Source organism: Coccinella septempunctata, chromosome 8 (genome assembly GCF_907165205.1).
Source record: "Coccinella septempunctata chromosome 8, icCocSept1.1, whole genome shotgun sequence".
In the NCBI taxonomy this organism is placed as follows: domain Eukaryota; kingdom Metazoa; phylum Arthropoda; class Insecta; order Coleoptera; family Coccinellidae; genus Coccinella; species Coccinella septempunctata.
In genome coordinates, this window is record NC_058196.1 from 10,597,758 (window position 1) to 10,610,133 (window position 12,376).

At 36.1% G+C, this 12,376-nt stretch overlaps 3 protein-coding genes across 4 annotated transcripts in view; 2 read left to right on the forward strand and 1 right to left on the reverse strand.

Annotated features, from left to right (window-relative positions):
- The window catches only part of LOC123318935, a 537,083-nt gene that overhangs the window by 352,862 nt on the left and 171,845 nt on the right, over positions 1 to 12,376 (forward strand). The window lies entirely within an intron of this gene.
- Positions 1 to 12,376, reverse strand: part of LOC123318930 (C3 and PZP-like alpha-2-macroglobulin domain-containing protein 8) — a 1,198,665-nt gene that overhangs the window by 24,525 nt on the left and 1,161,764 nt on the right. The window lies entirely within an intron of this gene.
- On the forward strand, positions 4,092 to 4,865 carry LOC123318937. The gene is made up of 3 exons (XM_044905724.1): positions 4,092 to 4,290; positions 4,353 to 4,516; positions 4,612 to 4,865. The coding sequence occupies exons 1-3, from the start codon at positions 4,208 to 4,210 to the stop codon at positions 4,749 to 4,751; spliced, it is 387 nt and encodes a 128-aa protein (XP_044761659.1). The 5' UTR covers positions 4,092 to 4,207; the 3' UTR covers positions 4,752 to 4,865.

Here is a 12,376-nt window from a genome sequence, read left to right on the forward strand (position 1 = left end):
ATTTGTCCCAGAGTAAGCACAGATGGCGTGAACTGAAGTGTAGAAGCTAATGTTGCATGATCAGACAGTCCGAAAAGCGGATGATGCGAAATCTCCGAGAGGAAAACTTCATCGTTCACCAAAACAAGACACAGAAGTGGAGGACACTGATTGCGTCGGTACCGAGTGGGTTAGTCCACTAGCTGTTGTAAGTTTGAGTCCAAAAACATGGTACAAAAATTATACGAGGGCGAGCCGGAGGAAGGCAACAAAGGCCATTTCACATCTGGACAGTTGAAGTCCCCGACGGTCAGCAAAGGCGCATTGCAATTTGATAAATTTCTTATATAATCAAATACGCAGTTGTCATATTGTGATGGACGAGGTCTGTAGATGCATCCCAATTTCAGCGGAAAAGTTGTGCTAGAAATAATCGGAAAAACATTGTTAACTCCTGATGTTGGTAGAGAATTTGCTGTCGAGAAATTAGCGCATATGGAGGAGTGAACATAAACACAAACTCCACCATGACCTACTGTAGTGACACTGTCATTTCTGAAGATGGAGTATTCGGGAATTGCGTACAGGACATCAGGAATGGTAGGCTGTAGCCTTCCTTGAGAAATATTAGGAGAGGCCTATTCACCCTCACAAAGGTTAACAACTCATTGAACTTTGAATGAAGTGATTGTACGTTAGTGTAGATGAAACTCCATTCTGTTAGTGGAGAAGATGTACTACCTAGATTTTTGAGCAGAAGAAGGTGATGGAATCTCAACAATGGTAGGCTCACCACGTATGTACTTTATAGTATTATCCACCTCGCCCCCATCCAGCCTTGGCCGCAGTTCTTCCCGCAAATTCTTCAACTGTTTCCTCTGCAGAGGAGTCATATCGTCCGAGATCTTCACCTTATTGAAATCACGGTACCCCACCAGAATTTATTTATTTCTCAGAATCCTTGTGACAACCTGTGAGTCAGAAAATCCTTTTTTCCAAACATCAGTACCAAGACTGGTAGTACCTATCAACCATCAATCTCGAAGAGTCACGCACCACCGAATCGACGCACCCACCAAGGAGACCACAATCTCCATCCTGATCACCGGAGGAAACAATTCCTCGGACGATAATATTATGCGAGCGTTTTACTCTCTCCACAATTTCGGATGTTGATGAAACGTCACTACTGGTGGCACCGCTTGATTCCCCCAACTTATTCAAGCCTTCCGACAAAACTGCAATCCTGGAATCAACTGAGTCACACAAAGAAGTGAGATTCCGAATTTTATTCGTATTTTCCTCTATAAAATTTTGTATTCGAATGTAGCGCAAGCGTTTCATTTATTGAATCAAACTTAGTTTGAAGTGCCGTCTGAGCTGTCTTGATTGCACCAATAGCAGCGGTAATGTTAAACTGAGATTCGTTCAGCGAATTCAGATCGGATGATATTGTAGCAATAGCCTGCATAAGATTCTGAAAATGTTTCATTGTAATCGGTTGATCCAGTCTCTGAGTAGAACCGGAAATCTGACTGGAACTAGAATGGCTACGTAGTCTTCTCTTTGCTACACAGGGGCTCGATTCTCTAATGTCTATCAAAAATGTAGAACGCGACAAAATGTCGAGTTCAAATGTCTACTGACTTTCAAAATCGGTGTTCTCGGGTACTACTCGACATTAGACATGTCGAATGGTAAGATTTGGCAATCACGAAATGCGAAGAAGAACGGCTGGAATATTGTGTATTCTCAAAAAATACTCTCTGCTCATTCACAAGCACATAGACACATTTGTTTGTAGTTGACAGAAATTGCGTCTGTTCTTATTTCGATTCTCGAAAAGACTGGAAACAGTGTTGAGATAAACTTTTTTTTTTCAAAACATTTGAATATTTTTATTGAAAAAAAAAGTCATTAAATTTTATTGTTCCTTTTATTTACACTGTTGAGCAAAAGAGTGTTGTGAAATATAAAATAGGCTATCTGTGGTCTCATAGATTGGATAATTCATCTTTGATTTTTTCTTAACGTACCTACAAAGAATCTTGCCTTCTAATGTTACTCTCTCCCTGATCATGCATATATTCTATAGGAATATAGCTCAAATTGATTTCTTCATTCCTTTCATCTTCATCTTGCAGCAGCTCTACATTATTTTCAGCACAAATGTTGTACAGAAGCACACATGCATTTATTATTTTACTACATTCTTCTGGAGAGTAATATCATTGGGTTGAATACACAAAGGTAATTCTGACCTCTATGCTAATCTGCCTGTTTACATACATATGTATATTCTGGTGCTTACAAGTTGTTTCTCGTGAGGGGAAATATGGCTACATGTGTACAATCAGTACAACCTATTATTCCAGGCATTTCTCATGAAATCGTTTCACGAAAAAGTTATCATTTAATCCCCTGAAAAAGTCATAATAACGGTGAAGATTAGTCTAAAATTCAACAGCGTCTTCATTATCCTACAGGTTTAATTGAATAGCTTGTTCTAGTCCTTCGTCCATCATTTTCGAAATGATTCAGAAACTCACAATAATGGCTATGTACCCACTCTCGAGTGGAATCGTGGTCGTTATTATTCTTGAGGTACCGAGGAAGTGCAGGAGTTTTGGATAAACCAATCCCCAAGAATGGTTAAAAGCACTTGACAATCGTGAAGTACAAAAACACACTCATAGCACCAACATTAAGTTGAGTAATAAGACAAGTTTTTTCGGGAATTTGGACATTAATGCTTTTTTTGTTAAATTTCTTTGAATCTTCACCAACGTTTCGGATTCAATTTGATCCTTTATGAAGGCTAAAAAAGGTAACAAAGTATAGTTAAAATTTTGCAGAGTTCGTCCAGGCGAGCAAGAACAAGTACCCACCTTTAAATTATCTCAATCTAACAAGCATTTTTTGGAAGATCAATCATTTTGGAATTTTTCGATGTCACAAAGAAAATTCTTTTTTCTCTCTTTTGAAAGTACGTGAGTGCGTTGAACAAAAAGGTTTGGTTAGATTACAGAATATTGTTTAGTACTTTTTCTTTTGTTCAAGATCCGTGATCTGGGTAGGCATCTGAACCCGCCCGTCCAAGCGCCATCTGCATTACATGAAACAATAGGTCATACAGAGTCGGACAAGTTTGAAAATTCACAAGTCAAAATTATACACTGAACAATGAATTGGGCAATCAATACAAACAAACTCATACTCGATACATCCTCAACAATCAAAATCTACCAAAGAGTCTCTCAAACACTCCAAAAATCCCTTCTCTCAAAAAACCATCAAGTGCCACTACAGAGACAATCATCCCCTCAAATGTGTACATTTTTCCCCAACTGACCAACCTATCAATTTTATTGATATTAGTTTTAAAATGTATTTGTGATGAAATATGTAGTCCAATCACTCTAAGTTCTACCAATTTTGCTCAATAAGCTATCATAAATTTGCCAAGGTGTTGAGTATCTTCTCTGAAGTTGACAGTATTATATGTTCTCTTATGCACCATTTCACTTATTAACCTTCTGTTGTAATGCTGCTCTATATCTAATATTGTAACCCCGTTAAAGTCAAATTTATGTCCCTCCGTGTAAGTGTGTGCCGTCAGTGCTGTTTTTTGTGCACTGCCAAGTTTTCTTGAGTCATTAGTGTGTTGTCTGATCCGTTTTTGCAGAAATTGCCTTGTCTGTCCTATGAAGCATTTTTGGCAATTAAAGCATTCAATCAAAGATTATAGAGTTAGGAAGATAGGAAACCAAGCGTATACACTTGCGGTAGCGCCACCTGGTGGTTCAATTGTTGTACTAAGATGCCAAGAATGGTTAAAATATTTATTTGACGGCCATTTAGAGAAACATAATTTGACTTTTGTAAGATTTGAACTATTTGAAGAAACATGGCCGCAGGGACAACCGAGACGGTCAACTCCAGGCCAAAATTTGTCCGAAGTTAAGAATGATGCTGCATCTCTCTCTGTTCTGTGTGACTTGTATAAGTCTATCCTTTTTAACCATCTCCTCCAGTAATTTCCAGAGGGCGCTACCTACGCATTTTGGATAATTTGAAATGTCTATGTACAGAATGATAAAGAAGAAGAAAAATTTATGGAAGAAGCGGAATGGCGCATGACTCTGTTTATCTGATCTCTAAGAATCATTTTGAATTTCCTTAGAGAACGCCTCGTGCAAGTGATTTAATTTAGATTTTAATTTTTATTATGGCCGAAAGAAAGTGTTTAATATGTGGGGCTTCTGAGTCAGAAGTCCAGAGATTATTTTGTTTTCCATACAACCCTGCAAGGTACGTAAAATTGTTTATTTAAACCTAAGATCATTTGAGTAAATGTATATTTTCTTTCACAGGAATGAGTTGTGGATGCAAACTCTGGGTTTTAAAGCATGTGCTGTAAGAAAGCATCACAGAATTTGCAACAACCATTTCAGAAGGGAAGCTTTCACCGATTCAAGTTTGCAGAAACTGAATAGAAATGCTATTCCCATGCCTTGGGTAATCTCTTCTTCTGCAGGTATTAATTTTGTTTCTAAAATTACTAATTTCGTCCAACGTTGCATATTATCATATTCATATATTACAATGCTAACTCTTATTTCGATGTTTCAGCAAATACATTGGAAAGCATGCCTTCCCTTATTAATGAGGAACATGCTGGTACATCAGGTATATCCACATTCCCAGCGTCAGGTATTTTATTCATTCCTATAAATATCAATTTAGTTCATATGGTTGCATGTTATCTTTGATGCTATAATTAAATGTGTAAATCCCTAATCAAATACAATTCTTATTGTTTTTCAATTAGTTCTAGCTGATGAGGTAGAACCTAACACTGATGAGGAACATGCTGCTGTATCAAGTACTTCCGTATTATATTCATTTCCATAAAATATTAATTTAATTTATATGGTTCCATGTTTTCTACAATTCCATCAAATGTATGATTCTCTTATAAACTACAACTTCAATGATCTTTTAATTAGTTCCAGCTAATGAGGGAAAAGCTTCTGTAACTGAAGAGATACATGCAGGTACATCAATTTCATTATCAGGTATGGTTTTTGCTTTCAATGAAAATCTTAAAACTTTTATTCATTTTGTATGTAAGAATTGTCATTAGACAATTTCTGACTTATTAGAGTCAGAATGCTTGTTCTAATTTGTGATCATTATTACATATCAAGTATTGAGGTGTGTCAGCAAACTTGTTCTATTATGAATAAATGTAAAAATCATTTGTCTATTTTCAGATCTCAATGATCCGACTCCGAGTATTCCGGCATTGCCACAGTCTCCAATGTGGAGGAGATCTCGTGAATTTAGAAATATCGACAATTTCCATCTTTCAAATTCGACACCAAGAAAGAGGAAATTGGTCGATATACTACGGAGAAAGGAGGATCAACTGCGAAGTGAAGGCGTTGTGCAGAAAAAGGAGTGCTGCTGTCAGTGATATCCTTGACATTTCGAATGAAAGGGTTGTGAAAAATATTTTTAAGGATGTGCCATCACTGACAGCCAATTTGATGATGTCTCAAATCAGAAACTATAAAGTGAAAAATGTCAAAGGAACAAGATGGTCCCTGGAGGACAAAATATTGGCACTATCTCTCTTCAAGAGGAGTCCACGTTGCTACAATCTCCTCCGAAAATTTGCATCCCTACCATGCAAAAATACTATTTTTAATTTGCTGAAGAAGGTTCCTTTCAAAGTTGGCATAAACCAAAATATTTTTGACCAAATTGATCAAAATCTTCCCCAAGGTAAAGAAAGATGCTGTGTCCTTCTTTTTGATGAGATGGACATTAAAGAAGCTGTCCAGTATGATAGTGGGGAAAATAAAATTCTTGGTTTTGAAGATTTTGGAGGATTCAGCTTCAGTAGAAGGCTTGCCACCAAAGCATTGGTATTTATGCTGGTAGGGTTGGGCAAAAATTGGAAGCAACCAGTGGCATTTTTTTTCAGCCACAGGGGTTGTAATGCTGCAGAGTTGAAAGATTGTCTCTTAACAGTCCTCTCTGCAGCAAAGCATATGGCCAAAGTGGATGTTGTTGCTACAATCTGCGATATGGGTCCCAGCAATGTGAGGTGCGTGAAAGAACTTGGTGCTACCATGGAGACACCTTTTTTCTTCTTTGAAGAAAAAAATGTTTTTTGCATGTTCGACCCACCACATCTGTTAAAATGCTCATATTCTCTGTTTCGTAAGCATAATGTCCAAATTCCGCTGAAAATTGGTGAAACCACAGTTACCAAAATAGCGAAATTTGAACATGTGGTTAAAGCTTACGAAATAGACAAATCCAAAAATATGGTGCTCAGAAGTCTTTGCAAAATCAAGGAGATTTACTTGAAACCCATATTGCAGTATGCAATGAAAGTGAATGTAGCTGCAAAAGTACTGAGTCGTACAGTTGCAGCTTACGTATTCACTTTGGTCAGTGGGGGTAATATATATTTCATCAACCTTACTTAACCAACTCTAATAATCTTTTCCTAATCTTTTTTCTTCTGTGGGTCCTTTTGGAAAGGAGCTGAGGGGACCTTTGACGCTAGGCTCCCCTCACATAAAATTTTGGAAGGAGGAACATGAGAAGGTGCAAAATTGGCAGTTCATGAGGTATACAAAAAATGGCAGAATCCGAAAATCTATGCCACCTTCCCAAACAGGTTGGCTCCAATCTATAAATGCGATTCAAATGATCTGGAAATACTTAAGGAACAATGGTTTCATTTCCCTGAGGACCAGATCTTTGAATCAAGATCCATTGGAGAACCTGTTTGGGCAAATAAGTTATGGTTGCGGATCCAACGACAATCCTACAGTGCAGCAATTCATTGGAACCCTGAAAACACAACTCCTCAATGGTTTGGTTAATCAAAGCTTTCAGGAGAGAAATTGTGAGGATGACGAAAATACTCTTTTGTGCAATTTAAAATCATTCCTCAATATTTCCCTTGAGAGGGAGGAGATGGAAGTTGACCGTACCTCAGTTCCAGACGTCACCTGAGGAACTGTCGGTTAATATATCGAGAGAAGTTTCTTCTGGAAACCCTGGTGTTTTTTCGGTAGCATATGTGGCAGGAGCTATTCTGAAGGCCCTCAAAAAACACAAATGCTGTGCCTTATGCGATAATATGATCAGTTCATCCAGTTCAGAACCTCAAAATTTATTCATAGCGAATAAAGAATGGTCGGATGAAAGATCAGTCCTAATGTACCCAAGTGAAAGGTACTTTGTTGCTGTAGGATGTGGATTTAACAGGTTGGAGGAATTTTTAGATAACTCCCCATCCCATCCTAAAGTAGCAGCAACCGCACTTGGGGTACTTAGATCTGACATAAATTTTGAGGATCTAGGATGTCCTGATCATAAAAATCGCATAAGGGACATCACGACTGCTGCAATATGCAGGATTGGCATTCCTTGGTGGTGCAAAAGGAAGTGCGAAGAAGTAAAGTCAGATGCCAAAAAAAAGGCCTATGAAAAAAAAAATTAAAAAATTGCGTCATTCCTGATTTAATTTATTTTTTCACTTCTCTTCGACCAGCTTTTGCATCATCACCCATTTCGATCGCCATTCTTGTCTACCTTTATGACCTTCATGGCTCTAATTTTCATGTTTTTCAAAAATTTCAAAGTTTAATGAATTTTATATGTTCTAATCTTCAATTTTTATGCACCAATTGTAATAAATTCTTGGATTCACCAGCTATATATATATATATATATATATATATATGTGTGTATGTCAATAAACATATTCTGCTGCAATATGTGGGATTGGCATTCCTTGGTGTTGCAAAAGGAAGTGCGAAGAAGTGAAGTCAGATGCAAAAAAAGGCTTCATTCCTGATTTAATTTATTTTTTTACTTCTCTTCGACCAGCTTTTGCATCATCACCCATTTCGATCGCCATTCTTGTCTACCTTTATGACCTTCATGGCTCTAATTTTCATGGTTTTCAAAAATTTCAAAGTTTAATGAATTTTATATGTTCTAATCTTCAATTTTTATGCACCAATTGTAATAAATTCTTGGATTTACTAGTTGTATATGTATGTACCAATATGTGTGTGTATGCCAATAAACATATTCTTGTGAATACAGAGTTTTGTTATTCCTAAAAATGTCAAAAATTATTAACTTTGCACATGAAGAAAAACTTTCATTTTTGTTATTCAAGATATTTTCGTCGATATTATATGTGTCTTGAATATCAAAAATGAGAGCTTTTTCCTCATGTTCGCAAAAATCGAAATATTTAACTGCGATATGGACTAATGGAGATTCAAATTTCCCGCCATTTCTTCCGCCGCCTATTCCAGCGCCACCTATATATTCCCAAAGCCAATGTTAGAAAGACATGGAAAATAAAATCGGACATAGATTTAGTTCCTAGTTGACCGTCTCGGTTGTCTCTGCATGGCCGTTTTGTTTTGATTCTCTTTCCGCTCGTCGTTTATTTAGTTCATTTTAGTCGTTTATTATTAGAGATTAGAGTTTTTTGTGTATTTCCTTAGTGAAAACTTCAAAATCAAAGAAAAATATCTTTGCTCAAAATGTCTTATGGAAACTATTGTATGGTGAGGAACTGTGGAAACTGTAGTACAAAAGATTCTCCGAAAATAAGTTTTTTGAATTTACCATAAATATCTGAACGTAAGTATTGAAACTCGTACAATGTGACTATGATATTGATTGATTTTTATTTTCAGTACTCTGAAGTGAATAGGATTTTCAGCATGTCCAGACATTGACTTGGTGAACTGCAGTAAAAAAGTTTCTCCTGGAATACATAGAGTCATTATAGATTCTTTGAGGTTGCATCTCCTAAATACTGAGCAGAAAAAAGAAATTTGTTCTCTGATGTACGATGAAATTAGTCTATGTGAAGAGTTGCACTTTGGCGATCACCACGTTGTCTATGAGTAAGTGGTGAAACAAGCTGAGGATAGTATAAAAGAGTAAGTCCAAAACTTCAAGTGAAAAAAACAGAGCAATACAAAGTACTAGAGAATCCAACTGGTCGAATTTGGAAATAATTTTTAACTTTAAATCTGATTTTCTCAAAACCAAATAAAATGCACTCGTACTCCTAGGCTCTTACACTACAATTTTATACATTAGATTAGATACACGTATTTCAATTTATCACTGAATTTTATCATTTATAGCTGGATATATGTATTATTATGTTGATATGCAGTTCATGTTATTAGTGAAGTTATTTGCATTTCGGAGTTGACTTGTTATTCTTACATATCTTTTCCGACATACAGGTTACACCTATGTAAATTTGTTTTTAATTGTGATTCTGGAAATTCTGTTACTATTATGTAAAAGAATTCTTGAGATATGTTGTATCGAATATTTGTTCATATTAATTTCTGATAAAAATTTTACAAATTCAACTGATTCTATTAATTGGAAAAAAATGTATTGTGTAGAAATTAAACCTTTGATATATAACATTCCATCATGTTCTGTTGTGTCCTATATTCAGAGCTCAATTATTTGTGTACAGGATGTTTTCAAAGGTGAATTATTTTCACCAATTGTACCTTCCGTTAAAAAAAAAGCCTGACCATGTACAATCTTCAATTTTGTCAAATTTTTCTATCTATTTCAAATAAAAAGTATAGCGAATCTAACACAGTATTTCATTGATATTAATTGATTCACAACAATGTTTAGATGAAAAAAACATCTTGATCACAAAACAAAGGCCTATTTTTGTTTTGTCGCTCAGGATGTTTTTTCTGGTTTCGACCAAGTCTACTCGAATTCAATAAAAGGAATAGAATTTGGATTTCGCGCCCTTTTATTGAGGAACAGAATTCGAATTTCGCGCCCTTCAATTATGAAATAGAAAACTGTTATTCAACAGTTTGAGAGCACGATTTCAGCGCCACCTGATTGTCAATTGTGTGCAACACAGGCCAAAACGTATACGCTTTTTAGTACTAGCGATATGAGGCTGTTTCCTTCCTATCTTCCTAACTCTATAATCTTTGCATTCAATCTTATAGACTAGTTCTGATTGTTTCAAAAGAGGTGTTTTGTTCTTTAATTTGGAGTAAAACAATTTTTTATTGTTCATTATGTTATAGAAGATTGGATAGAATACTAACCTAGAGAACTTTTTCAATGTAGTCTATGATGATGCTGCTTGTTGATGTGGTGATTTATGAAAGCTTATTGAGCAATATTCTTTGAACTTAGTGGTCTATCGTAAGTTGGGTTGCCTGACTCCGGTTTGTCAGGCGCCGACGAAAAAAAAACTTTGTCGTCTGTCGGTCACGACAACTAATGCTAATTTTCGTATCATCGCCGGACGCGCCGAAACCCTTCTTTCGAAAACCTAAATAATCTTCGTATAAATCGCCGAAATTATTGCACCATCTGTCATCTCTCTATATCGAGTGAATAACAGTAATATTGAGCAACTTTAAGTGAAGTGCCGTGTATTCTTCATCTATCGTGCCACGGAGCTAAGTGCAGAAGGAGGGTTGGTTCCGTGTTTCCCTTCCCTTAGGAACCCCCTTTCTGATACCAGACCAGTGGAGATTCATCTGAGTTTCGACTACACCCAGTTGGGGTAAGAGCATTTCCACTTGTTCAGTTGCTCAATATCTATAAGTTATCTGAAGTTGATCGCAAACTCATCAATAAAATTGATAGGTTGGTCAGTTGGAGAAAAATGTACACATTTGAGGGGATGATTGTCTCTGTAGTGGCACTTGATGGTTTTTTGAGAGAAGGAATTTTTGGAGTGTTTGAAAGAGTCTTTTGTAGTTTTTGATTGTTGAGGATGTATGGAGTATGAGTTTGTTTGTATTGATTGCCCAATTCATTGTTCAGTGTATAATTTCAACTTGTGAATTTTCAAACTTGTCTGACTCTGTATGACCTATTGTTTCATGTAATGCAGATGGCACTTGGACGGGAGGGTACAGATGCCTACCCAGATCACGGATCTTAAACAAAAGAAAAAGTACTAAACAATATTCTGTAATCTAACCAAACCTTTTTGTTCAACGCACTCACGTACTTTCAAAAGAGAGAAAAAAGAATTTTCTTTGTGACATCGAAAAATTCCAAAATGATAGATCTTCCAAAAAATGCTTGTTAGATTGAGGTAAATTCGAGGTGGGTACTTGTTCTTGCTCACCTAGGCGAACTCTACAAAATTTTAACTATACTTGGTTACCTTTTTTAGCCTTGATAAAGGATCAAATTGAATCCGAAAGGTTGGTGAAGATTCAAATAAATTCAACAAAAAAATCATTAAAGTTCAAATTCCAAATTTTATTATTGATAACATGGACGAAAATCCAGATACAGATTAAGTTGAGACTTCGTCGTTAGTTCATAAGCAATATTCTCAAGAACTATGCAATATTGAAGCAAAATGACATTGTCAGAGAATTGTCGAGTGATATCGAATGTCGAATGGCTTCTACCCACTCGTCTTTTTATCTATCGAAATTTGTCTAAGGCGACGTTTGAGAATACAAAATTTCTATTTCATTCGACAATTTAGTGATGTCGCATGCGAGAATGATCAAATAGACATTTGAGAATCGGGCCCCAGGTCTGACATTTCCATCGTATTTCAAGTATCCCAAATCGTTAACTTTCAAATTACTGCATGTCGCATGGAAAACCCTTTTTGCAGACACGGAATCTCAAGGAATCTGCGTCCGCAACAGAGCCGGAGCATGATGAACAGACGGGCATTTCGAAACAACAAGCAAGTAAAATGTGCGCTAGGAAATTTTTAGTTGTAATAGAAGCGAAAAAAAGAGATAAGAACAAAGGTGACTCGCTCCACTATCACAGGCCTATATGAGAGACTTTCAAATAGACGAAGACAAGTAGACCCCGGACCGAAGGAGAAAGGTGAATCTGGAAAAAAATTATGGAACTGAACAAATAAGAACATTCAGATGTAAATGGTGATGAATATTCAAGGACCATGAGGCATTCCGAAAATTTTCATTTAAGAATCAAGAGAAAAAATGCAACAAATTTTACAATATCACAGAAATGAAAAACGTCGGCTAAACCGAATGTTGGACATTGTTGTGTTATTTCAGATTATATTTCTCTTAAATCGGATTGCTCAATGATTTTGAGGAATCCATTTGCTCAGAAACATCTGTTTTATTATCGATTATGTTTAATTATTGGATTTTCCCGAAAATTTGAATAGCTTGTACCATCTCTGGTTTAAATTTTTTAGTGATGTATCATAAAGAAAATTACCAATTAGGTATATCGAAACAAGTAAGATTTTGTGAAGAATGATCCAAAACAGATTTGCATTTTTCGATAGATCATACAGGATGTAGGGGAAAAAAAT

What these genes read in the sequence shown, in the direction of transcription:
- LOC123318937 (XM_044905724.1), top strand. Translation starts at nt 4,208, where the DNA reads ATGGCCGAAAGAAAGTGTTTAATATGTGGGGCTTCTGAGTCAGAAGTC. An exon ending in TTTCCATACAACCCTGCAAG is followed by an intron (nt 4,291 to 4,352) that starts GTACGTAAAATT and finishes TTTCTTTCACAG; the next exon opens with GAATGAGTTGTGGATGCAAA. An exon ending in GGTAATCTCTTCTTCTGCAG is followed by an intron (nt 4,517 to 4,611) that starts GTATTAATTTTG and finishes TCGATGTTTCAG; the next exon opens with CAAATACATTGGAAAGCATG.